Consider the following 27,676-nt stretch of genomic DNA (forward strand, 5'->3'; position numbering starts at 1 on the left):
TTGATTGGTGTGGAGTTTCTCAGACCTAGCGAGAGTCTAGTGGCTGCTAGTTGGATTCTTTCCAGTTTTTGAAGGAGCCCCTGCTGCTGAGGTGAGAAGATATGCAGACAATATTCTATCTTAGAGCGGATGAGACCCTTGTAGATGGAAAGTAGAGTGTCAGGATGAGCACCCCACCAGGTGCCACGAAGAAATTTAATTACATTAAGGATCTTGCGAGTATGTGCACATAACTCAGTAATATGGTGGGAGAAGTTAAGTTTCTGATCCAGATGGACGCCAAGGAATTTAACTGAGGAGGAATTGTAAATGACTGAATCACCTATCATAATGGAGGATGTACCAATAGAGTTGCACTTGCCGTTGAATACCAGAAGTTTAGTTTTGTGTGTTGAAACACTGAGGCCTAATAGTTCGAGGTTTTTACTCACGATGTTGGCGGCATTTTCTAAGGATGCAGTGGCACTGCTCGTATCTTCGCCAGAGGCGCAGATAACTATGTCGTCAGCATACTTAAATACTCGAATGTTATGAGGAAGATTGCCGTCAATGTTTGCAATGTAGAGGATGAACAACAGGGGACTGAGGACGCCGCCCTGCGGAACACCAATATTCATGTGTCGTGTGATCTCGAGCGGGCAGCCACGATCATCTCGAACTTGAAAGTCAGATCTTCCGCCCGAGAGTAAGTTGGCGATAAAGTGAAGGGGGTTGGCGGAAATTCCTATTGATTCTAATTTTGCGATCAGTAGATCTGGTAAGACACGATCGAAGGCTGACTCAATGTCAATAAAGGCAGCAGCTGTGGTGCGCCGATTAGGAAGGTTGGTGCGAGCCAGGATAGTGAGGGCAAGAATATTGTCAGCAGTGGATCTGCCTTTACGGAAGCCCGACTGAAGCTCAGGCAGAAGGCCGCTAGATTCGAGCCACCAGTAGAGTCTCTGAGAGATTAACCTCTCAAGCAACTTGCATAAGTTGGAAGACAATGTGATAGGGCGAAGACCTTTCTGATTCGGCTTAGGTATAAAGAAGACGGTATTGTCATGCCATTGTTCTGGGAACAAGTTGTTCTCATAAATGGAGTTTAAAATATCCAGTAGAGACAGCTTCCACGTGAGAGGAAGGAGTTTGAGAAGCTGGTAATCGATGCGGTCCGGACCTGGTGCAGATTTGCAGTTGACATTATCCAGTGCGGTATTCAACTCAAACAAGGTGAAACCTGAGTCAAGGAAAGCGTTGAAATTTCGAGAAGTGACAGAGATACGGCGAGGAGCCCAAGGTGGGCAAAGTTTGTCGGTCAGAATATGGTATTCCTTGAGACTGGTCTGCTGAGTGGGAACGGTAGAATTTGTCCACTTGTCTTTAAAAACTTTAACCCGCTTCCAGAAGAGGCCCACATTCGACTGACGGTTCAGTGCGCTAGCCATTTTTTGAAAGCTCTCTTTCTTTTTTTTCTTGAGAGTTCTTCTTGTAGAAGCCCGCTGCTTACTATAAGCGACCCAATCCTGAAAGGAGCCGGTGTGCCGCCATTTTAGGAGGCAGGCCTTTCTGAGTCGAATCTCTTTGCTGCACTCCTGATCCCACCATGGAACGGGATTATTAAGACGACCGTGAGGAAGACCCTTTGAGGTTGGAGTAGCAGATTCAGCAGATTGCTGAATCATTTCAACGAAGGCAGAGTATTGTTCGAGGGGTTGTAAATCAAGAAACTCTCTAGAGAGGAGAACGAGAGCGAGACTTTCAAGGTGAGCAGAGTAGGCATGCCAGTCAGTTCGTTTTGTAGTAATTCTATTCCGGCGCTGTTTGAAGATGAACCGGGTAGTTTGGATGGAAATGTGTAAGGGGAAGTGGTCAGAACCCCAAGGATCGTTAAGCTGAGATGTAAGGATTTTGTGATCGAGGTTGCAGGGAGATATTACGAGATCGAGATTGCTGCCTTGCTGGTTGTAATGTCCGAGCTATGTCAAGGTGTTGGTGTTATGTATCATGCAGTCTGTGTCTTCTAAAACTCGAAGCAAGTGTTCTCCCGCACGGGAGTTATTTGTGCAATTCCATGTCTCGTGGTGACAGTTAAAGTCTCCAACCAAAATAAATGGTCCTTGCTGTTGAAGGTTTTGCAGGAGCTGGTACCACTTGTCCTGCTCGAAGTCCGAAGAAGGAGGTCTATAGCATGCACAGATGGTGAGGTGTAGGTCACTTAGACTGATTTTGATGGTGAGCGTTTCCATCGAATCATCGTCGAGGGAAATGGCGCTGACGTGAGACCAGGGAAGATTCTTCCTAAGAAAGATGGCTATGCCACCTCCCCTTCGGCAGGATCTATTCTTTCTAATCACAGAAAATCCGGGTAGGTTAAACGATAAGTTGGCCTTGAACCAAGTTTCAACACATATAATAGCATCATATGAGGATGAAATTCTTTCAAGATCTGGTTTCTTGCTGACGATGTTACGACAATTCCAGAACAGCACGTTGAAGTTGACTGTTTGTCCAGTATCCATGATGATTTATTTTTTGTTGATTGAAGAGGAGGAAGAGACGTTCTTGAGTAGAAACTTGCTGGTGGGAAGGGATTTGTTTTTAAAATTGCTGCTCTGTTGAGCGGTTTCCCGGCTTGTGTGGGAAGATGAAACAGGTTTGGAAGAATGTGATGAAAGTTTAGCGGAGGAGTTGGATGCGCCTGAGGAGGATTCTTTATGAGGAGACTCCTGAGGCAGGGAGACGATAGAAGAAGTACTGCCAACGATAGAATTATTTTTAGAGTATGTTTTCAGTGTGTTGTTATTCCATAGTGTGTTCCTTCTGGATACCACCAATGACTCTTAAGGTGTACTCTTTTTTGGGTGTTGAAGCTGGAAGGGTAGGAAAAGTTGAGGGATTAGATGGAATATTATTAGGCTGCTTCTGTGGTCGTTGTTTGCTGAGGCCGAATTTCTCCCTGGTTTGAGCAAGAGCTTCATAAATTGAAACATCGTAGAAAGCCAGGGTACGGTTGACCTCTTGGTTGAAAATCATAGATTGACAGTCCAGATGAAAGGTGGAGTGATCGCCTTTACAATGTAAGCAACCAATGGCTGCGTTGCAGGTGTGTTGCCCCTCTTTTTTGTGTTCTCCACACTCAAAGCAGACAGCTGGCCCTTTGCATCTAGTAGAAGTGTGCCCGTAGCCTCCACAATTGAAACAGGTTCTCACCTGTTCAATACTTTTGTTAAGAAGACCATATACCTGAATCTTCTCAGGGACAATAGAGCCTTCAAAGGTGAGGAGGACAGTTTCAGAGGGAATCCAAGATGTTTCCTTAGAGACCGGATCACATATCCTCCTATTGAGACGTTTGGCATAAGTAATCTTACAGGGAGAGAGAGAGAGCTCCACAAGTTCCTCCATGCTGACGAAGAAGGCCTTTTGTTTCCACCTTTTGTCTAGGCACAAAAGCAGTAATGCCGGCGTCACGAAGAGTGGGAGAATCCAGAAATAGGTTGGCTTCTTTATAGTTAGTGAAAGTAACCTCAGCCCTGTTGAATCCACGCGGCTGCATAGAATGAGCACCGGATTTTAAAGTGCTGACAGCCTTGGCAATTACCATCATGTTTTGTGATTTGCTTTTCTTGCAACGCTCGTTTTTAAGGGTTATGATAACTGTAGCCAACCCCTTATACTCCGCAGGGTACCTCAAAGAAGCGCGAGGTGGCGCTGCGATATCCAACATGGTGGCCGGTTTACGCTTGGTGGTACCGTTATCCTCAGCGTTTGGCGACGCACACCTTTTTGTAGCTTCACCTGGACGATTATTGCCCTTTTTATTTGGAGATTTTTTCCTAGGGCTGACCAACGACGACCAGTCACCCTGGTTGTCCACCTCCATGATCATGGTGGATGGAGGAGCCTCCGGCCCCGTGGGACAGCGGAGGAAGGCGTCCGTCAGCGCAGGCGAGGTTAGCGTGGGGTGAATGCCGACAGAGAATGCACCAGGGCACGCGCCCGATATTAAAAGTACAATAGTGTATCCTTTACGGACTAGGCGCACACCAAAAAGAAAAGCACCGGAAGAAAAGAACCAGCTCTCCAGAGCAAACACAAGACGCTCGAAAACGGCACAATTTACCCGAAATAAACACCTTTATCAAAGCTCTCTAATGTCCTTCCTCAACGAAGCCTCCACTCGAACTCCTTGATTCTGACTACGATTCCAAATCGATAGCCTTTCTACTTAGACGCCACCTTATAACTACTAGCTGAACTAAATTTGTCACGTGACTTGCTATGTAGTATCCAGATAATGGCGGAACTCGTCTTTGGGAATGCTTTTCCGGGAATCGGTTATTCATCCTTATATGAGAAGAACTTGAGCTGAATAAGGGCTCATTCGAAAGAGGAAGGTTCAATGAAGGGGGCTCAACAAATCGTTTTAGTCACAAAACTCTTATAGTTACCTAAAATGTACTTGGATTCAGCGGGCGTATTTTCTCAATTTTTCCTCCACTTTGGACACTTATATTATTAGATATCAACACAATCTCGTTAAACCATCGGTTGAGCCCCCTGCATTGGACCTTCCTCTTTCGAATGAGCCCTCACCCAGCCCTAAGTGTTCTCATATAAGGACAAATAACCGATTCCCGTAAACCCATTAATAGGCCCATTTTTGCCGGTAATGACACCTCGCTGCATTACCCGTGTCTACCCCCTGAAAAGTTATGTCAAGTTTAAATAATTGCGGCGTGGAGGCCAAACTTCGAATTCTGCGTCGGTAAAACAGTCAACGTTTCATCGAAAATTAGGCCGAACAGAAACTGATTTCAGCGCCACCTCAGTTATTGCATTCAACTAACAGCATGCTTAGCCGCCCGTGTCTAAACAAAAGATAAGCGGTCGGCTACCGCTTACTAACACGAACGCTGAGCGCTCTCATCGACGCTCACGCATGGGCCGAATTCCCTGTAGTAGTACCAAAAGTTTTTTGCAAATATCTCCAAAACTAAAGGAGACCGCCACATACTTCAAAAGGAAAAAATTGTTCAAAATTACATCCCCCACCACATATAAAAAAATTATTAAGGTCGGTGTGGAAAGTAAACTTCTAAATAATTACCGATGTTTCGATAGGTGAAATGGTGGGGGAGATTTTGAAACCAAAACAATTTTTTTAAATGGCATCCTATATTTTTCTATTTATAATATTGTAGTGGGTGTTGAGACGAATTCAATGACCTGCTACATCGTATCATTCCATTAGATAAAACCATAAATTTTTGCGATTGAAGTTACGTCAGTGTGCAACACGCCGCCTCAAAGGGTGGTTGCTTCATATCGCTTGAGTGTTATTTTCTTGTATTAGGCGGAATCAGATTTTACCCAAATATTGTGGGAGGATATTGATGCTGCAGAAAAAAAAATTAAAAATTAATTGACACAATTATTAATGGACATTAATTTTCTCTTTTTATTGATGGACTTGTAGTAATAATTATTTATTAAATGGTTTTTTATTTACCTTATCTTTCGACGTGTCTGCCGTCGTTAAAAATAGACTTTTGCAATCTTCTTACAAACTCCTTTTCTATTGTTTTTAATGTTGTTTCTGATATTTTTTCTGTCGCAATCGCAATTCTTGAAAGTAATTCGTATGTACTGCCTTCGAGGACGTTGCAAAATATCATCCTGGAAAAAACTGCATTTTAGCAAGAGCTTCAACTGTTTAAAAAATTTTTTGGCATTTGCCTTCTTAAATAAAATTCAGTCGTATGATGTGAAGCAACCCCGCTTTGAGGCGGCGCGCTTCAGCCAACGTTCCCCGTGCACACTAATGCAACTTCAATCGCAAAAATTTAAGGTTCTGACTAATGGAATGATGCGATGTAGCAGATCGTTGAATTCGTCTCAACACAATATTATAAATAGAAAAATATAGGGTGACATTTAAAAAAATTGGTTTGGTTTCAAAATCTCCCCCACCACTTCACCTATCGAAACATCATTTGCACCACATAACGTGCCCCCTTAAACCAAACAAGTTTTTAAACGTAAAATATAAAAATATTCAGTAATATTTTTTGCTCCCTTAAACGTTACGTTACTTTAAACAACAGACCATTTCCTATTTTCATGACGACTTTTAGAACTTTTCAATAGTTTTTAAGTTTTTTTGTTTATAACTTTTTGTAATTATTTAAACAATTTTTTGTTCCAACATAAACAAACACTATAGGTACATTAAGACGAACAACTTTTGTTTATAAAGTTTTTGGATATCTTTAACAGTTTCGGAGAAAAAGGAAAAAAGCGAAAAACGGCCGAAATTTTGAAGGCGATTTTCACCCCCTTAAACCGAAAACGGGCAGTAAAAAAAAATGCGTTTTAATCAGGGGGCACTCTCTACGTATTCACAAAGTTTCATAATTTGTTGAATTTCCGGGTTCCTTGTTAGTAGTCCGCGTATTTAGAGTGAATAGGAATGACGGTTTACAGCTTGTGAAATTTATCAGAAAATAAAAGGGTAAAAGTGTATTATTTGCAGTAGCAAATGTAGAAACAAATATAACAGCATAAAAAAGAAATCTGCGTAAGTCTTTATATTCTACAGGGTGTCCCGTAACGCATTTTCACCCTCTCAAGTGGTAGTAGGTGGGGTGATTCTGAACAACTTTTTCCTTTGCGAAAAAGTGGTTTGAAGCTTCCTTTTTGAATTATTAAGCAAAAACACTGACCAATCCGAGCGCGTATAGCGCGCGGGCTCATGGACGGCAGCGTCGGCTACGACAGCGGGGCTTGACGTAGGTCGCGAACAAACGGCTCGGCGCCTCGTTAGCATAGCACAATAAAAAAATTGAAGTAGTTAAACATTTTTTGTTGTTGTTGAAAAGGAATACGGAATCTAATCTCATGTCGCCTGTTATTATGTAAACAAGGAAATTTTAAACATTCTAAATAAAAAATAAAAATGTTTGAAATGAAATAATGAATACAAATTTTAAAACAATTTCAATGAAACTTACCCATTCGTTCGTAAATTTACCTGCTATGCTGAAAGCAGATAATTCCTACCTGGGTCTATCCTGGGTTATTATGTCGGTCTTCATCACTCGACGAAGAAACACGTGTGCGGAACAGCTGATTTGATGGTCGGGCTAGTGAACTCGCCTCGTTTATTGCACTTAGGTATTGCACTTACGTAGCCCTTTTCGGGGTCAAACATTTTTATTTTTTATTTAGAATGTTTAAAATTTCCTTGTTTACATAATAACAGGCGACAAGAGATTAGATTCCGTATTCCTTTTCAACAACAAAAAAAAATGTTTAACTACTTCAATTTTTTTATTGTGCTATGCTAACGAGGCGCCGAGCCGTTTGTTCGCGACCTGCGTCAAGCCCCGCTGTCGTAGCCGACGCTGCCGTCCCTGAGCCCGCGCGCTATACGCGCTCGGATTGGTCAGTGTTTTTGTTTAATAATTCAAAAAGGAAGCTTCAAACCACTTTTTCGCAAAGGAAAAAGTTGTTCAGAATCACCCCACCTACCACCACCTGAGAGGGTGAAAATGCGTTACGTGACACCCTGTATACTAGCTGTGTTACCCGGCGCTGTCCAGGTGGTATTTTGTCTGAGTGTATGAGAAAAAAAGATGCTGAATGCGGGAAGCAGCACCGACAGCGTCGCCATTCATCCCCACCGCTGAGGTATGAAGGTATTCCCACTACTATGTCAACACTGCAGCGATGGGTATTAGCAGTTCTGCTGAACTGTTCTGCGCTACGATTTACACAAACGAAATAAACAATATTTTATACATTTTCCGACGCAACAGCGTAATATAACTGAGCTTATGTCCTTCGCAAGGTTATAAGGAACACGTCTAAAAAAATCGGATCAAAATCGAAGCAGTAGATTTGGAGATTACCCTGCACAAAGAAAATGCTTACAGCTTTATATATTAGTATAGAAGTATAGATATTGTTTACTAGCTCAGTAAATTATTAGTTTTTAATTATTATTATTATACTTCACTGAAGAATTTAGAGAATTGTACTTGTTATTTATTATAATGTGTATAACAATTGTAAATATTTCAGACGTGCAAAGCCACCATGCTCAGCTGGTAAGCCAACTAAAGACCCAGTTCAAGTTTATTGTCATTTAAGATCAATGCAACATCTCACAGATGTATAAAAGTTACATCTGGCAACTTTCGTTATTACCCCACCTGAAATAAAGAAATTTAAACAACATTTAGTCCGGTATTTACATATGATGTACCATAGAAGGAAGTGTTTAATGTGGTTACTCTTCCATCGGTTGAAAATGTTATTCGTGATAAAAACAGTCTTCTGTTTACTTATGGAGTAATTGGAAGTGGTAAAACATACACAATGACCGGAGAGCCACAGCAACGTGGCATAATGCTCCGTTATTTTGATGTAATTATTTATTGATGTTTATTAAAAAAAACAACAACAAAAACAATTGTTTATAAGTATTTAAGTAAGCACACAATAAATTGAAAAAAGAAGGTCGGTGTTTCTCAATTGTTCTTTTTTATTTAACATGACAGAGAGACCGCGCACCTCGCGACTGTATGGCCGACTGTGTTCGCTATTGCACGTAATCGGTTTTTTATTATGGCTGAAAATGCTGATTTTGCATGGGTTGAGAAAGAGTTCACTGGCATATTGACCTATTGGAATGTCGGTGTGTTGGCACATATTTTCGGCGCAGCGTTTCGAGAAGAAAGAATTTATTGACGCTGGTGACTCTAAGGAGGTCAGTCAATGAACTGATCTCGCGGTTGTTAATCCGCTCGTAACTTTAAAATTGAAGACAATATAATTTTTCTTTTGTCGGGATGTAACAATATACTTTTTAAAATATGACCATAGAAGTCCTCTTATAAATTTGTAAATACTTATTGTTCTAGCAAACCATTATGTGTAAAAACAGTTATGTTTTTAAATAATTAGCAAGTAATGTTAAAATATATAATTAAATGTACTCATCAATGTAATGCAATTCTATTTTTTATCCGACTTCGAAAAGGAGGAGGATACTCAATTCGATGTGTATGTATGTTTTTTTTTTTTTTTTTTTTTATGCAAATATTTATGTATGTACAATACAGATCTATAAAATTATACACTCATACAATGTTTTATCAGTATTATTTGATTACAAACGTTGTCTTCGTAAGTGATTATCTAGTTGCGCTAATTGGTGAAGAAAGCCTCTATTTGGTTCAATAAAACGATTTTTACGAACTGCTCGGATCGCATCGACAGCTAGCATTTCTTTTTTTATCATTAAGTATGCTAACACACATGTTGCACTACGAGAAATGCCTAACATACAATGAACGAATACTTTTCCTAATAATAAAAAAAAAAACATTATTTTTCATGTGTTCGATATTTTTATATATTTACAATTTTTAACTGTATTATAAAACAATTACCTCCTGTGGAAACAGCTTCATCAATAAAAGTTGCAGCAGTATAAAAGTATTTGCTAATATCTGTAGTACATAAATCAGCAAGAGGTAATCCAAGGTACTTTATTGCTGTATTACTATAGTACCTCTCATCAGTATTTACAAACCCAAACTTTTTTCCTTGTGCAGCATTTAGTAAATGTGTTATACCCAACCTTTTAAGATATACTATATTTTTAGCTGTAGCACTTTAAGATATCAAATGCAAATTAATATATTATTAAACTGATGAATTATGAGGTATTGTTTTATAGAGAAATTTCTAAATACTTACGCATCACCAATATAGATTGCTGGATATACTTCATCACAATCAATATCATCTTCTGCATATGGATCAAACTCTGTTATTGGTTGAGTAACAGTTTGTGTTGAATGTAAAGAGTCTGCTAAGTGCTGTTGTGTAGTTTCTCCATCAGGAAGATGTTTTTTGAAGTCCTAGGTATACAAAAATGTTAATTACAAATAAGAACTAATTTATTACAGTGCTTTAAAGATAATTTATAACAAATTCAGAAACTGAGTCCTTCATAAATTTTAATTTTTCTGATTTGCAATAATGTTGTATTGTTTTACAACTGTAATTTTTAATATTAATTAAATATTACCCGATCTCTATCTCTCCACGTACTTCGCATCATGTATAGATACTAAACTTACAGAACTTGGAAAAGAAGTGGTATCGTTAGACGCGTATATTTATTTTTAAATACTCTTACGAAATGTTGGACAATCCAAATGCGGCTCGTTGTATCGTGAAACGTAAAGAAATGATTGCGAAGTAACAAAAGACGCGTATAACATATGTATTCAAGAAATATTAACTATTTTTAACAATATAAACTTACATTTCCCAAAGTACTCTTCATTTGAAGAGGTTACTCAAAATACTTTCAAGTTGAATAATAGAAATGAAATTACAGAACAATAGAATCTTTTTGATTATCAAATATCCTTTTTCTTGTTACTATAATTAAGGATTATGACACACATCTATCATATCAGTGGTATCAAGAGATCGCGTAAACTGCTACTTATAAATTGTCATAAATCACTTGTGATTCGCTCCAATTCGATCCAGTGATGTTACATGGAGTAGGTTTTTCGCGCATGCTCAAAATAAAAAAAAATCACGATCGTGTGATTTCGTGATCACTGTAATAAACTATTGTTATGTAGGGTTTTGGCTGATTCGCGAGGTTGCCTGTTAGGCATTCCCTACACTTCAATGTGTGCTTACGCTACTTGGTTAATAATGATATACATAATTAACTTTTATTCTCCCGTGCGTCTATACCCTATGCTGTCTCAGCGTCTCCTTTCTAACTGCGTCTGTGACAAAGTCAGTATAGGAAAGAACAGTAGGATCACTCTGCCAAAAAGCGTACTGTTGCGATCCTCGCCAGTGTAAGCAAACATAGCTACAGAATAAAGTGTGATCTAGGCTGTACGAAGCAGAATCAATTGTGAATTGGGTTGTATAGAAAATTGAATGTAGTGGCTGAAGTATGTCACAATTAAATTGTAAAAAGAGAATCAGTTTTTCGTTATCAAATTGTTATCAAGGATTCCTTATCATATAGCTCGATCAGTAGAAGAGAATCGGTTTTTCGTTATCAAAATGTTAATCAAGGACTAAATTAATGAGCGTTGCTAACGATAATTTACTTGGTGATCAGGAGCTCACCTATTTCCGCTAAACGGACTCGCAACATATGTAATAACAAAAATAACACAAGATAAATATTAGAAAAAATTAAAAATACCCGAATATGTATACGATGCTGCCAATAACGATTTGATAGGTTATCGACGCCTGAACTAGGATCTTCCTATAGTAGAAGAAAAATTTTTAATTTTGCGCCGACTCCGAAAAGGTTGAAATGTATTTAATATACTATTTAACGAATAAATAGGTTTTATTAATAGCGGTTGGGTATTTGTATAAATGAAATATAAATTATTTCATACTTTTTAGTGCATTTCGAAGTCGGTTGTATTTTTTGTTAAAAATTATTTTTTAAAACAAAGGCTAAAAATTTTCTGGAACAGTACCCCCACTAATTTTAGCTACGAGCCGCCACTGTACATACATGCTGTACATATTTATAAATGTATGTTTTTGAGCATTGCCTAGGTAACGCGTCATCATGGCAGTTATTGAAATTTTTTCAACTTCTGTTCATTATAAATACAAAAGTAAACTATGTTCTCTTAGTTTCTTAATTGTACTGTTTATCACAATTTTATCGTTGCTTACACCATTTTTTATCATCTACAATGCAGGAGGTAGGTGTTAATTTGTTTAATAATAATAATTTTACGTTGTTTTTGAAAATTATTAATAATTTCCAGGCTTCTCATTAAAAAATCGCGTATACATAGAAAGACCGGATGTATTATTTAATTATAAATATTTATTATTAGTAGACAGAGGCTACAATGTTAGTCCCATAGTTTGTTCGACTTTTACAACATACAAAGATAATAAAATTACAGATGACTGCATACTAGTGAAGGTTCTATTATCGCATTATATATAAATGATTTTATATATATGATTTTATATTATATGTGTACATAATACATGTATACATAACATGTATATTAATTATTGTATACATAACATGTGTATTAATTATTGTATAATTATTATAAATTAGGTTCAAGAAATAGATACAAATACTGATGGTAAAAAGGATATTTTAAAATTAGAGGCTCATTTTTATACAAACGTACCTGTTAGATCTTGTAAGCTTTTACTCTTTTTTAATTTTCGATTAAAGGTAAAATATGTTATTACGTTTTTATTTTCGAGTATTATTTCAAAGTGTTAATTTTATTGATTTATTTCAGCAATTGTTTGAAGTAACGATTGAGTCTATTACACTTTTTGCTCATGTGTTGGATGAAGAAGTACAGAAAGTACAGTTCTATGGAGACTTAATGCTACAGCAAAAGGGCCTTCTTACCAATGAAGGTTTATATGAAACTTACAATCAGAGCATAGAAATGGCTCATTATTCATTAGCAGAGTTACTTTTGCAAAGTGCTAATAGAAAATGTTAGTAGTAATTTTAATCTTTTAGGGGCAAGAAAACTGATAAAAAGATACCCCCAGGGGGAAGAACAATTTTAGTTGAAATTTATTTTAAGAAAAAGTGAATTTTCCAATACTTTTATTACTTAAACATAATGTTTGCTGAGAAAAAAGTTGATTTAAACGTTGTTCACATAATTATAACTAATTAAAAGGTGGTTTTGAATTGTGAATAATATGTTTGCAGCTATAAAATTTAATGGAAGTGGTTTAAAATTTGGACCACTGTCCCAATATTGTGCGCCATTTAATGGTTTAAATTTTAAACTACTGCTCTTAAAAAAGTTTAATATTGTCATTTATTCAAATTTAGTTGAAATATAAACATTTATTTTAGTTGCAGCTAAAATAAACAACGAATATGTAACAAAGCAAGTAGGTCGTTCCAGTGAAAACACAGTAGTTGTTTGCGCAGAAATAATCTATAGAGACAGTTTAATTCATTATCAACCCAGTTTTTGGGAGGAATTGAAATGGGCATGGGTTCAGTATTTATCCTGCCTTCTTGTTTTAGCTTACATAGTGAAGCATACGATGGTTTTCTTATTTTCAAAACGATATTTGAACAGTTACGTTGTAATACCATGGAGAGAAAAATAATAAAAATTTTTATACACTTAAAATAAGACTTATTTCATTCAATTCTCAAAGTAACAAAACTCTTGTAAAATGTTGTAGAAAAATTTTACACATTGATGGATGTTAAAGTATGTAGATATGCTAAAGTACTCACTTAGTTACAATCTATTTTCACACAATTCAATATCACTAGATATCAAATACGTAAATCGGGTCGATATTAAATTGTTAAATCTGTTTATATTTAACAGGGGTTCATGTAAAATTTTTTCTATAATTTTCAATTTAATTAGTATCTTCTGGCATATATAGAATACTGTCATCTTCTGTATATGCATACATTTCATTTATTGAAAATATATAGATAAGTGCGAATTACGTTTAATAAGACTTCATTTAAATCGATTAAGTTACTAAATGGCGTTCCTTTAATTTATTATCTATAAAGAGAATGATTTCTTCAAACAAGTTTCCATGACTAGTTGTATTCAAAAACGAAAAGGAAGAAAAGTATATTTATATAACAAAGAGGAAAGATCATTAAAAAGAAGAAAAAAATGAAAATCGATTGATTTTTTCCGTCGAACGCAAAAATGGTAAAGGAAAGTCGTTTGGTAAGACGGCCCTGGAAGCAGCAACTCTTCCAAACTACGCGCTTGACCAGTTCAATGAGGTTGGAGATTGCGCTGTGTTCTACGTTGTTTTTAGGTTTCGTTTTTTCTATTCTCGCTATTGATACACGATTCTGTTATGAATTGCATTTATTCTTAAAGATAGTTACAAAGCATCGCGTATTAATAGTGTTTAAAATGAACTGCGAAACGATTCAACGTGTTCCCCCGGAATAACTCAGTCGAGTGAAAAAAAGAAGGTAAGTAATGCGATTTAAAGAGATAATGGTACTGAGGCTGCAACGGATGCTGCTGTTGTACTGAATTTTTCGCTGACACTTTTAACATGTTTCTTTCATATTGTTGACGTTTATATATTTTATAACTTATTTTAGCACTTAAGAACATTCTTTTATGAGTGAAGAGTGAAAATTAATATCTATATACTTTGCTATAGCAGGGGATATTTAAATATTATGCTTCCTGTGAAAAATTGTAAATAATACAATTTGAGTAGTAAATAGCGCAGTTTTCTTTTGTTTACTGTTGAAAAATGTAATCAGCGCGATGTTTTTTTTTAATACTACAAGTGTCAGATTTGATTAAGTTGCTGCTCGTGTTTATTTTCATAAAAGATAAATTGAGTATATGTATTGAATGCCTTAATATATCAAATTGGTATCATCTCGTAAGAGATGTTATTAATATTGAAAATAATATTGGAACAAAAGAAAAAAGCATGCTTGAACTTTTGTCATTCGAATACAGTAGTATTAGAATTCTTCAAATTTCTTTTATTTAATTGTATATTATCATCACTCTTAATCATCTCTCTTAATCATCATTGGGTAGTTTAAATAAATGTTATAAATATTACGCTGATACACATCGCGTCAAAGATACTGGAAGAATCATGTCTACGAGATCAAAGGAAAAGGTAGTCGCAGCATTTCGGAAGTTTTTCCGATCCTCCGAGAAAATCTCGGAACAAGACGGAGCGAGTAGCTCGACGAGTTCACCATCGAGGAAGCTTTTAAGTCGACACCATCGTCCTGACGCAGTTACACCAGCTGATGGTGCACTGTCGGATAACCCGGGTGCCAGTAATTCCAGTCATGGGAGTTGTTTTTTCAAATCAAAGAAATCTTCCGGCAGCTCCGCTCAGGTACTTCAAAATTAATTTTCAATTTATTACGTTGACTGTCATAGTAGCAAAAGCCATGTGCACTCAGATATACTAAAACTGTAATTATTAAGGATACGATTGATTAATTTTCAAATGTAAATATTAGTTTAATATTAATGCTATTCAAAGTTTGTTTTCTTTTTTCTTTTACTAATTATTTGATTATACAAATAATGTATATATGTATCATTGAGATAGTAGTTAATATTTTTCCATGTTTTAGGGAATTATTGCAGTTCCAGATAAAAGGGTTCGTTTGCGTAGATTGATGAAGGAGCTCAGCGAAATCCAGAGAACACAGCATCGATTGGAGTCAACCTTCACTGCAGAACTAGTCAATGACAATTTATTTGAATGGCACGTGAGACTGCATAAAATTGATCCAGAAAGTGAACTAGCAGCTGACATGAGAGAACTCAACATACCTTATATACTTCTCCATGTGGTGTTTCCAGAGAACTTTCCATTCGCACCACCTTTTATGCGTGTTATTTCTCCGCGAATCGAGAAAGGTTTTGTAATGGAGGGTGGCGCTATTTGTATGGAACTTCTTACACCGAGGGGATGGGCTAGTGCATATACCATTGAAGCTGTCATCACACAGTTTGCAGCTAGTATCGTTAAGGGCCAGGTGAAATCATCTTAGCATGAAATCATCTGTATTCCAGTATTATTTATCAAAAGTGATTGCATTAATTTTAAATTAAATTAAGATATATAATTTAAGTTTACACGCACAGATATTTTAAGTATTGTATTGAGAAATTAATATAATAAATGTTAGAACGTTTTATCGTTGAATTTTATACACTTGTTAAATCGGTTTTTTATATTGTCCACTAATCAGTTAATTTTAATTACACGTTCCAATTCATTTAAGAATGAAAGTAAGTATTTATAACGTTATTCAATTTTTTAGGGGCGTGTGGCAAGGAAATCGAAGACGAACAAAGAATTTAATAGACGTTCTGCTGAAGAATCCTTCAGGAGTCTTGTAAAAACTCATGAAAAGTACGGTTGGGTTACGCCGCCACTAGCAGAGGGTTAATCCTGCAAATCACTCTAATGAACGAAAGACTTGATTGTTATTTAAAATATCGCTGCGTGCTGATTTCAAGAATAAATTTGACAAGTAACATTGTTCTTCCTTTCTGAAGAATCATGCCATTGTATCACAGTTGTTATTTACTGTGTAAGCAACTGATTGTGCAATATTCAAGAAAGGAATAAGAGGCGGTAGCGAAATTTTGAAAATCTGTTGATTTGTTTGAAACATTTACGGTAAAGATTATAGTTGTTTCATTACTATGACGTTAGTAATTTATTTGTCAGTTTTGTAACAAATGGATTATTGTAAAGTTGCCATGACATTGTTATGAATAATAAACACACCGTCAATCAAATGTCTTGAAATCTTTGAATAGTTACTTAAAAATATTTGTAAATGTTTTGTTACTGTATTATAAGGCTACATCTTTCATTCTTTGAAGAATAAATAATTATTATTACAAAATATATTCAAGTTTGGTTATTACTGAAGTATGGAGAATAATACTCATTCTTTTATATTTTATAATATCATGAGATAATCTTTAATTAAATTTGTTATTTTTTAAAGCGACACAGCATTGATGTACATATAATTATACATTAAAAAATAAAAGGATGTAGCCTTCAATATTTTTTCATCGGAACTTTATTTTTTCGGAGATACGATACGATAGAAACATGCACAATTTTTATATTGCAATGATCCAATTAATAAGGAAAGTAAGATTAATTATTAGTTTTATTTTCAACTTTTTGCATAGTACAACGTAGTGTAATTTCTAATGTTCTGAAAATTACAATAATCTTAGTATACTGATACCAACATGTATTACATTCTGTACTTATTGTAAATTATTCAAAATACTTACATGTATATTGCAATATTTATTCAATATTTTATACATATTTATTGAAAGTAAATGTATCGAAGCATTAAGATATACCCAGTAAGAATCTCATTTGTAATTTGTTTCATTTAGAACAAAATTTTAGCAATTAAATAAAAGGATTTGTTGCATTAATATATTGTTTATTATACCTATAATTGTAATATTCATTGTTTATGTTTTTCTCAATAATATACTATGTCCTCCGTATTTATTTTATAACTTTAGTTTCATAAATGAAATAAGTTATGCACCAAGTTATAACTTTGCAAATCAGTATCTTACAAATTCTAAACATTACTTACGATATAAAAAAAGTATTAGTATAATCTAATAGTTCGTACTGACAATGTAGTGACAATAATACGTAATCATAATTACACCACGAACATATCAAACTGTTTCTATATTAATATAAAATCATTGAATTTTCCCTGACTATTGAAGAAAAAACCATTAAAACATAATATTAAAAATATGGATTTTTTTGTTCAAAACGAACAAACATATTCATACCCAGAATATGACACTATTAATAACGAGCTGTCTAACAGTACCAAATTTGATAAAAAATACTTATTTGTTTAATAATCTCAGAATGTGAGTTCTCATGAAAAATTTTCTTAGAAAATTCTTTTTATTCGCACAACATAGATATAAGGCACGTTATCAGTCGTTATTTTCTTGAACACATTTTCAATTGTAATTTTTTGGAAAGTACTTATTTGAAAAATTTATTTAAAAAAGGCTAGAAAATTATGACGATGTACAGGTAACTATAAAACTATAAATATTTGATAACATTCTTGTTATCTATAAGATACCCAGTATTTCTTAAGATATTTTTACTTTTAAATGCATAATTTGATCAGATAAATTGTACGCTATTGCACAGTATCAAAAAAGATTTTGTATTAATATGAATACACTTATAATATATCATTAGACCATTTTTTTTCTTATACATATAATTAATAAAAAACAATATGACAGAAACATTACTATTATTGATTTATCAACAATGCTAATGCGTTTACCTATTAATATGAATCATGATAAATAATTTATAAGTTCTTGTATTGTATATACAATTAAAAACAGTTTAAATACATATGGTTATAGTATGTATATTACAATATTATGCGCATGTATTGAATGTAATACTTACAAGTACTTATAAAACAACAAAAGTTACTTGAAGAATTGTGTATACAAAATTTCTGAAATAAAACATGATCATGATTTAAACAAGTTGTGCGTTGGTATTGGTCTGATATATTGTCAATCAATTTTACTTTTTTATTTTGCAAGATGAATACTTCTCGCAGTTTTATGGTCCAACAGTTACAATTTATCTATAAAATACGATAAACAATTCCGATTAAGAGTGCAAAGTATTCTTCGGTGTTAAATTGGTATAACTAAATAACATAAATATTAATAAAATGAACTAAAACATAAGTTGAAGCAAACTCTTAAGTAATGGCTTGAACTAGTTTTCTTTTTTAATATTAAATTATGAATATATACAAAAGTATTCAATACACATCAATCTCATTTAACTATCCACTGGACTGTAACTATAAATTTAAAAAAATTAAATAATATTGATTACACAATTGCTTTTCCTATACTACAACGGATGCTCATTAAGATTTTTTAAAATAAAACTGAACATGATATAAATCACTTAAAATAGATGCATATTATATCTTGTAAATCGATGTATATGTCACTGTAAAAGCGTAAGATTTAGTAAATACATGCACTTCAAAGTCAATACGTGTATGTATTGTAAATTTAAATATTTTCCCGCGCTTCAGTGGATACAAAAAATAGCGCCATAATCTGATAGTGATAATGATTATTTCCTATTCTATTTCCTGAATTATATCCTACAGCTAATATTTATGTAAGATTTTAGCAAAAATTATAAACTGCCTATGATTTTTATAATTAGTAAATGTATTCGTTTTAAGACTGCATATATTCGCTGCGACATATGTTTTAATAAAATCTTTTTCATTGCATGTGAATACATTTACCAAATTAACACATTTATTATAATATATATGTATAATTCGTTATTGTATGTAACTGGTGAATCCGTTAATTGACCTATTCAATGAATATCACGCATGATTCATTCGTTATGAATAATCGTCATCAGGGCATGGCAGGGTTATAATTTAAACCCTTAAGAACCAGCAGTCAATGCATTTCTTCATGCAGTTCTAAATAAAATTTTATGTCATTAGTTCTTCTAAAGTGTTGTAAGACTTTTGCAGCTCTCTTAAAGTGTTTTTGAAGGATTTTATAACCTCACTGTATCGTGGTAGCGACTGTGTATGTATATGCATTCAATATAAAACAGCACATGTTTACTTGGAATGTTGTGCCTACTTCATTTGAAATTACACCATTGTTTCGATAATTGATCGAGACCATATTTGTGAGCATGCCATATAGTATGCTTCTTCCATAAAGACAAGTATATAATATGTAGTGTGTAAAATGGAATAGAAAGAAAATATTACATAAAGGTTCCTTGTATTTCGTATCCTTGTCTAATCGCATATGCGCATTCGTTCGTTGGTAGTATTGCGCGCGATCTTTCGAAAATTTTTACTGTGGGAAATATAAAAGCTTCACAATTCCCGGGAGTTGCGTTTTCTTAATATACGATAAATTACAAAATTTAAAACTGAATTGTATACAAATATATACTAAATATGACAATACATTAGTGTGACCTACACAATGCGTATCATAACATACGCTACACTTATTGCATTAATGCGCATGCGCGATCAGATAAGGGGCCCGTATGGCAGTGTTTTCTTTTTATTGCGATATTGCTCTTTTAGCTCTTTCACACATTTTATTCTTATATCTTTACGGAAATAACGCTTAAAAACCAACACCGAGTAATGGCGGCACCTGGCTATTGCAATATCATACGTTTGTTTATTTTAAATACGTCATTCCATGCAGTCAGTACCAAATTGCAAGTCTCCAATTATCTGTGCGTGTATGTGTGTGTGAACTTGTAAGGCGAAATTTCAGTCAACTTACAAGGCACTACTAATATTAAATATATATAACATTAAAAAGGCATTTAACGATCAATCGCTTTTCACCTCTTGAACACACATAAACAATTTCGCACATGCCATGTTGAGATTATCTACAACAAAAACAATAATAATTTTATTAGTTTTTAGTACTAAACTTAATTCCTAATTTAATTGGCATTATTGATTGAATTTTAATTTTTTTGTTATAGCAATTAGTGTTTATTGTTGAACAGTGTCAAATTTAGAAAATGAAAATAATATGACATAAAATATTAAATTAAAATCGGTACTCTCTCTGTGGCCCGTCGCCCTGGGATTAATTTGTTCTTTGTCAGTATATTAGTAATAATATTAAAAAGAAGCTTCTTCAGCATGTGTACATGCAAAATTAAAATTATAATTGAATAACAAATTACAAATGTTACTTACGAGACGACATTATAAGCCATTTGGGCTTCTTTCTCCAATAAATAAAGATCCAGTACACGGGAATGCCAGATAAAATGATTATCACTCCTACTCCAACTGCCCACGGTGACACATAGCAAGGAAATGTAACCAGGAAAGCACAGATTACGAAAAATATAATTGGTAACACAATTGAGACCTGTAATTGAAAACGATAGCTTTTTAATAATTCAATGTTATGAATCATCTTTTTTCTTACATGTATGGAAGACTTATTTTTAATTAATTTAATTTCACATTATCTTAAAACGAACTATACAAATTATCAGTATTAGGCATATAAATTAATTCGGCGCATTTTCTTTCTTAATTGAAGAATTATTATTTAGAAGTCATAGTAACTATGATTATTAAAATCATATTCTGATGCCACTTTTCAGATCCATAGAAGCGCGGGGAAATATTTAAATTCGAAATGTTAATTAAAAAGGCGTAATGTTAAAGGCATCAAATTAATTTGTATACCTAATACAGCATTGCCTCGAAATAAGCAACTCGCTATCCCCTCTTCTTTGTTTGAAGTCTCTTTCTTTGAACAAAGTCAAGCCGAATAGCAACCTGCTTCGAAATAAGCAACTGTTCGGTCCCGAGCCACTTGCTTATTTCGAGGCAGTTCTGTATTAGTATCTTATGTTTTAGTTTCACTCGATATCAATAATAAAAATAAAAATAATTATATAAGAGTTTTTCTATTCTAGTAGTAACTTTAACATTGTTTTTTTTAATAGAACATAAAATTGATAATTCCTCAGTACTACTATTAGTTTGAGGTATTAATAGGGCTCTTCAAATTAAATGTGAAATTGGAAACAAGTATCAATGTACTTAAATTAGTAGATAACAATAATACAGTGATAGATATGATAGGTTCTTCATACATGCGCGACTTTTTGTGACGTAACAATGATGGTTACAATGACGTACAATGTAAGTACACGTAGGTGTACACGTAATGGTGATACAGACCCGAGAATTGCAGAGGGAGTGCACTGGGCAGTAACAGGATCTTTACCTTATCATCACCTTTTTATCTTATAACACCATATATGCATAGGGGGAAGTTGCCGAAATCGTACTACAGTAAAAGCTGGATATATGCAACAAAAGTTTGGCTAGATATATGCAACATCGCTATCCTCTCCACTTGGGGGGATCCCCCTAAGCTAAACCGAGCCGCTCGACGAGGAAACCGTGTAATATGATCCGACCGTAATATCGGTGTGACTAATATTAATTGAACGATAAAACTTTTTTATTTTTAACTTTTTCTTAATGATACTTTTACTAACGCATTTGTGAGATTTTTCTGATTACAATGACACCAAACACGATATAGTTTGAATTATATTTATAAACAATATAGAGTTGACACCTCGGCTACATATGTATAAGGCAGGCCAAAGATACATCAAACATGCAACATGCAATACGCAACACGTCGCATGTTGTGTACGAACGTAGAATAGGTATCGCGGCACGGTACAAACGATTTGTACGGACACAGAATCGACACCAAGGCTAGATATATGCAACGTTTAAATGCACAGAATCGACACCTCGGCTGGATATATGCAACGTTTAAATGCCCAGAATCGACACCTCGACTGGATATATGCAACGTCTGGGTCCTAATGTTTGTTGCATATATCCAGCTTTTACTGTACTTAAGATATTATGCATAATATGAAGCTCTGGTATGTCTGTTTGAGAATTTAGCTGAGCAATTTTATAAAATATCATTTAAATAACCTGTGGACAACGTTAACTGCATTTTGAAAGCAGTTGTTATGTCTTACATGTATTAGTAAAAAAATGATACAAAGGTACGATTTTGGCAACCGGTATCCTAAATTGTACTGGTTGGTTTCCAACATCCTATCCCTGAGTTATAAATAATAAATTGAGTTTATTTAACATTGAGGACAATAATAACATTTTGTGCTTTTGACACGCCTGCACAGGCCTCATGTACCCTTAAACATTGTATTATATTTTCAAGTTGAACTTATTTATACAAACTGCAGAACCACTCCTCTTCATTAAGCGATACAGAAATATTTGCAGATGCACTAGTTGAAGACGTGTGTTTTATTATAGCCTTATTCATGTTATTTGCACTTCACTGTCCGTACTTTCTTTTTGACATAACTATAACCTAAAAAAATATCTAAAATATTGATCAATTGTTTAACTCGTACTGGTACGATTTGGGAAACTACGCCGCAGTACGATTTAGGCTACTCGCCGGCTCTTTTATAATTTTATTTTATTTAATTTATAAGTAAGTTTTAACATAATTTGAAAATTGGCGCATGCACATAAAAACGTAGGCTTATATTTGTGTAAAAATAAATATCATTAAATTATTTTTAAAAGAGACAGCGCAAGCGCAACATGATTAAAATTTTACATTAGGCTGATCTGCTTTTTCAAATTTGTTAGAACAGCTACTGTAATTGATTTTGATACACTATTTAAGGTTTTATAGGAATATATATGTCTTAGCTTATAAAAGATGTTGCTAGCTGGTACCGCCATTCAACATTAAGCAAAATTTGAATGTGGTACGATTTAGGACACTAGTACGATATCGGCAATTTCCCCCTATATTTATTATAATATTTATTATTATAAAATTGTAAATTATATAAATTAAATTAAACTCATAAGTTGCATAATATATATATATATATATATTATATGTTTCCAATCAATTTTTTCAATTTTAATTGATTAATTCAACATTTTTAAATAATTTAAAAAAGATTAAATGCGGGGGCACTATAAGACCTTCATTTTATGCAAGTGACTACTTCATTGATACTACATTCAATGCGCATGCGCGGAAAAATATCCCGTCTAACATCACTGCATTAACATCAAATGTTAGTTTGTTAATTTGAAAATAGCGTACTAAGCAAGCTGATTATAGTAAATAACATATTTTAGTATGCGAGGTTTAAGAAAAGAAAATTCTCCGAAACATACCCTTATCGGTCGTTCACGATCCGGGCTTTTATAACGAAGCCAGAGGAGACCAGATACGGAGAGTGTAGTGAATAAAGCTTCAACGAAGCTGACATAATTGATTAGCTCGTAGACATCCTCTATGATCAGAAGTGCCAGGGTGATAATGCACTAGAAACGGAAATTATAATTTAGCGCTTCGAACCATAGTTCGAATATAAGAGCGAAAGAAAAAAAAAATTAATTCTGTATGCTTGCTGCTTACAATTAGTAGTTACATTAATTATTTTTTTCCATACCAATACGAAATTGTTTTCAAATAACATAAATCATAAAAAATCTTTATAACAAAACTAAAAGTAGATTCTTAAACTAAATAATTAAATTCATTACATTTAATGAATTTATTTTTACGAATGTGGTTTAAAATTTTCATAACTGAATTACTCTATTAAGAATTACTAAATAATAAATGGAATTTACATTTAGTAATATAAAAAGTTAATTGAATTAGAAATTAAAGTTCATAAAAAATATTTGCTTTTAAAAATAAATTAATTAAATTGTAATATTTTCTATTCTATAAATTTCTTAACTATTGTTACTAAATTCGAGAAGTGTAATATTTAACACGTTCTTTGCTGCTCACACAATATCGTGAGCGAAATGCCAAATACTTAATACAAAGAAATATTAAATGTGGTTTTTTTCATTAATCCTTGTGTTATCACTGGAAAAAAACATAGATCAGCAAAAAAATTTAGTTTAGCTTTGTATTTAACTAGCCTTATTTTGAGATACTATATGTATAATTATTTAAGAAACATAACATTATAGATGCTGCTTTATATTTCAAAGCTGACAAATCAGATACGTTACAAAAAAATAGTGAAAAATTATAAATTTCTAATATCATTCTTAATTTTCACTAATTTAGTTTGAAAATTTGAAGAGATATTTTCAGAACGTTATATTTTAATAAAATGTAAAAAATCGACACTCGAAAGTACTGAAAATTGTTTTGAAATATTGAAGTTAGAATTTTTCGGAACCTAATTAAATTTTTAAATATAACTAAACTATAAGATATCGTAAAAATGCTCTAATGTACAGAACCGAGCATGGTAGGCTTCTCCAGCAAAAATAGCGATAGCCTGGACTCCCACGCCCACATAAGCTTCCCTAGATTTCCGGGTTTTTCACCGTCGCCATAGGCCTTTCTTTCCCCGGATTGCTACCTGTCTTCGTAGGCGTTCTCAAGGAAAATGACGATGTAGTAGAGGAGACCCCATATACGTATAGGGCGATTCTCTCGTTAGTGTACTCAAAGGAAATGCCGCCACACCAGTATGAATAGATCCAAGCCCCTTTGTGTCATCGGTATCTCGATGAGGGTGCATACTGCAACTGTGTGCACCCCTGTCGAGGCATCGATGACAGAAGAGAGCTTGGGCCCATTTATACTGGTGTGGCGGCATTGCCTTTGAGTACACTAGGCGAGAGAATCACCCTGTACTGTTCGTTGCAGCTAAATTGCCGAGCACCGACAAACTAAACCGACAGGGGGGCAAGGGGACTGTGCGTTCGCTCCTCCTAATCCCCTCCAGGGATCCGTAACTTGAAAAGTCAGCGGTCAAATTGCATAGGCGTAAAATTTCCATATTCGCGGAAGATACATTTAACTATATGAACATGCAATTTTTTCGAGATATTAATGGATTTTTTATAATACTCGTTCTTGACAACAGTTGTTATTATGCAAAATTTATGGAAATTACATTATGGAAAATGTAAAATCTCTCCTGTTTTCTTAATAATGTAAACCCCGAATTCCGTTTCAATGTCTGTCCTTAACGACGTTCGTCACGCGATAGATTTGTGGATGTAAGAGCCTCGGCCAATAAACATAATACGTGTGACTGGAGGCAGGTCAACGAATTTGATTGGACGGCAACTTAGCTGCAACGAACAGTACATGTACTACTTACACGAGCTTAACTGGTCGCTTCGCCCAATCATACGCCACGGTGGACGTTACATGTGAGCTGAGGTGGGGGGTGACCAATTAGATTGCATTATTCTCATGGGACTTCTTGTGATCGGTGGACAGTACATATAAGTCTGTGGCACCCCACCACTTGCGTATAAACGTTTACGCGGGAGAATTTTAATTAATATTTATTGTACTACTCATATTTCTTAATTATACACTAAATTTTATAATATTTATTAATTAAAAAATTATATTATTTTTTCTCTATATCATTTTTAACATTAATGTCCTCAAAATGAAGATTTTAAGAATTCCTGCTTCCCCTGTTACGTCATTTTTGTTAGGGAAGCCTATTTTGCACGATACTGTAAACTTTGAAATCTTGCGACCACTATTCATAAGAATACCAGGTGTAACGGTTTCGTACTATTTTGATGAAGAATAGCAATTTTATAAATTGGTAAGTATTTTTCTGGAGCAAAAAAAAAATATAACTCTTACAGACGAATATTGTTTAGAGTTTTTTATATTTTGCCCCGCTATGTACCCGTCAGAGGTGACATCCATAATAACTGTGCAGTTAGTACCGTCATAATTGGTGGACTAATTCAAATCACTTTTGAAATAAATTGTACAGTTTAATGAAATTAATTACAGAAAGGACTATGGGTTTATACTCCCTGATTCAATGCTATTAAAACTATACATAATGACGGTGTGAATTTCTCAAATTTAAATTTAATACTTAATTGCTTTTTCTCTTTTTCAGACTTTTACTGTTTTACTTATCTAATTTTCTTTGCTTCCAAAAAGTCTTTAACGTTTTATAATTTATGTTATATTATTTCCAAAATCAAATGATGGGAAGAATGTTGAATTTTTTAAGAATTATGAAAAATATTTTGTTGGAAAATTAGGTGTATGGGTTCATTGGACTTGTCTCGACTAGATAAGAATTAATAACTATTTAACGAGACAGTTTGTAATCCATAACACTCACATACTCTAAGTGAATTAACTTATCATATTTCATACAAATATAGATAAATACATTATCGTTATTGATTTGATCTACATATGTCAATCAATATCAGCATTATCTTTTATCTCTTTATGTCACCAAATGATGAATTGGCAAACGAATTGGAACATATTTCTTTATAAACATATTTTTATCAGATTTATGACGGTTTGGCTTGTCCGTAAAGGCTGGCTCAGACACGGCTAGTAATTTAGTCGAGTGGGGAGTAGCTACTTACTACTAAACCGTTTAGCACATAGAAAAGTGTCCGGACTAGTACAGTTGAGCTTTGGAAATCGAGAGTACAAGATATATCGCTTGACCAAAGAAATGTGTCCGGACAGGTCTGTTGGGAAGCCTAGTTAGTGGTGGGGAAAGCCTACTCGACCAGAAAAATCCAATGAAACGAGTCTAATCGACTAAATCATTTTATTAAACTACTCGACTAAACTGTAGTGTCCATACACTAAACTACTCGCTACTCGACTAAATTATTAGCCGTGTCTGAACCAGCCTTAAGGGCTGCAGGGCTACTACAGGGAGATCCTCTCGCTACGCTACCCGAAAGGAAGTGCCGCCACAATAGAATATAGAAGTCGACATCCCATTTCTGAGTTTGCGGATACCGGCGAAATATTAAAGTTTTAAATTTCCAAATTTTCAAATTATCCAACGTTGAAAGGTTCAAATTGTGGAATTAACTATCTAGACGATAATATTTAAAAGTCATTGAAATCGGGGATGGCGTTCACTTTCTGAACACGTAATTACTTTTAGTTTTATTAATGATATAATTTGTTTTACATTTATTGCTACAACCCCACCACTATTAACTCTTATTGTATTGTATCATAAATACTGATAGTTTATTATAACATACATAAATTGATGAAATATTGTATTTTTTTGGCCTTTTAAAAAGCATTTTCAGTATACAAATCTATACATATATACAGGGTGTTTCGTTTAAAACAGGCCACCTAAATAGCCCCTCTATCTCTGAAAATACAAAAAATGTTACTGACGTAATCTAAATGGTTTCAAAAGACGAATCAGATGGAAGGATCGTTTTTTATAAATTGTAATTTTTTAATCGTTTTTTCTAGGTCACTCCTGTTTTTCACGTATGTACACACATTTTTTGTTGTTGTATGTTATAGCAAATATTATTATGCATTCATCCATGTTTAATAGCATGACCTTGAAGTGACCGTGGACTCTAAAATTTAAACACGATTGACCTTAAAAAAACGATTCAAAA

General features: G+C 34.1%; 4 protein-coding genes across 13 annotated transcripts in view; 2 read left to right on the forward strand and 2 right to left on the reverse strand.

Annotated features, from left to right (window-relative positions):
• Positions 1-9,020: 9,020 nt before the first annotated feature.
• LOC117606339 (dual specificity protein phosphatase 3) lies at positions 9,021-10,727 on the reverse strand. 4 transcript variants are annotated; one of them, XM_034328699.2, is made up of 4 exons: positions 10,532-10,727; positions 9,751-9,914; positions 9,441-9,631; positions 9,021-9,354 (listed from the first exon to the last, which is right to left on the reverse strand). In XM_034328699.2, exons 1-4 carry the CDS (start codon positions 10,586-10,588, stop codon positions 9,158-9,160), a joined length of 609 nt encoding a protein of 202 aa, XP_034184590.1. In that variant the 5' UTR covers positions 10,589-10,727; the 3' UTR covers positions 9,021-9,157. The 4 variants fall into 4 exon arrangements, with proteins under 4 accessions (XP_034184590.1, XP_034184588.1, XP_034184591.1 ...); XM_034328697.2 differs by having other exon boundaries at positions 9,441-9,664; XM_034328700.2 differs by lacking the exon at positions 10,532-10,727 and adding an exon at positions 10,325-10,495 and having other exon boundaries at positions 9,441-9,664.
• A 15-nt stretch (positions 10,728-10,742) lies between these two features.
• On the forward strand, positions 10,743-14,464 carry LOC117606341 (transmembrane protein 231-like). Of its 2 annotated transcripts, none has more exons than XR_013062208.1 (6): positions 10,743-11,765; positions 11,832-11,995; positions 12,140-12,262; positions 12,333-12,540; positions 12,914-14,026; positions 14,162-14,464. XR_013062208.1 is itself a non-coding variant. In XM_034328702.2 (6 exons), exons 2-6 carry the CDS (start codon positions 11,627-11,629, stop codon positions 13,174-13,176), a joined length of 897 nt encoding a protein of 298 aa, XP_034184593.2. In that variant the 5' UTR covers positions 10,743-11,353; positions 11,455-11,626; the 3' UTR covers positions 13,177-14,464. The 2 variants fall into 2 exon arrangements, 1 of the variants encoding a protein (XP_034184593.2); XM_034328702.2 differs by having other exon boundaries at positions 10,743-11,353; positions 11,455-11,765; positions 12,914-14,464.
• A 147-nt stretch (positions 14,465-14,611) lies between these two features.
• On the forward strand, positions 14,612-16,847 carry LOC143305326 (ubiquitin-conjugating enzyme E2Q-like protein 1). Of its 2 annotated transcripts, none has more exons than XM_076688378.1 (3): positions 14,612-14,931; positions 15,176-15,583; positions 15,872-16,847. In XM_076688378.1, the coding sequence occupies exons 1-3, from the start codon at positions 14,680-14,682 to the stop codon at positions 15,998-16,000; spliced, it is 789 nt and encodes a 262-aa protein (XP_076544493.1). In that variant the 5' UTR covers positions 14,612-14,679; the 3' UTR covers positions 16,001-16,847. The 2 variants fall into 2 exon arrangements, with proteins under 2 accessions (XP_076544493.1, XP_076544494.1); XM_076688379.1 differs by having other exon boundaries at positions 15,176-15,635; positions 15,872-16,011.
• Positions 16,848-17,939: 1,092 nt separating this feature from the next.
• mnd (L-type amino acid transporter minidiscs) overlaps positions 17,940-27,676 on the reverse strand; it is an 80,204-nt gene continuing 70,467 nt past the window's right edge. For 2 of the 5 annotated variants that reach the window (XM_034328695.2, XM_034328694.2), the window contains exons 6-8: positions 23,423-23,572; positions 20,396-20,573; positions 17,942-20,076 (exon numbers count right to left, since the gene is read on the reverse strand). In XM_034328695.2, the coding sequence (XP_034184586.1) occupies positions 20,015-20,076; positions 20,396-20,573; positions 23,423-23,572 (390 nt within the window). In that variant the 3' untranslated portion in view covers positions 17,942-20,014. Of the gene's footprint in view, positions 20,077-20,395; positions 20,574-20,614; positions 22,590-23,422; positions 23,573-27,676 lie in introns of those variants that run through there. The other 3 variants (XM_076688362.1, XM_034328692.2, XM_034328693.2) reach the window with 3 other exon arrangements.

The sequence above is a fragment of the Osmia lignaria genome, chromosome 1 (assembly GCF_051020975.1).
Source record: "Osmia lignaria lignaria isolate PbOS001 chromosome 1, iyOsmLign1, whole genome shotgun sequence".
Classification (NCBI taxonomy): Eukaryota; Metazoa; Arthropoda; class Insecta; order Hymenoptera; family Megachilidae; genus Osmia; species Osmia lignaria.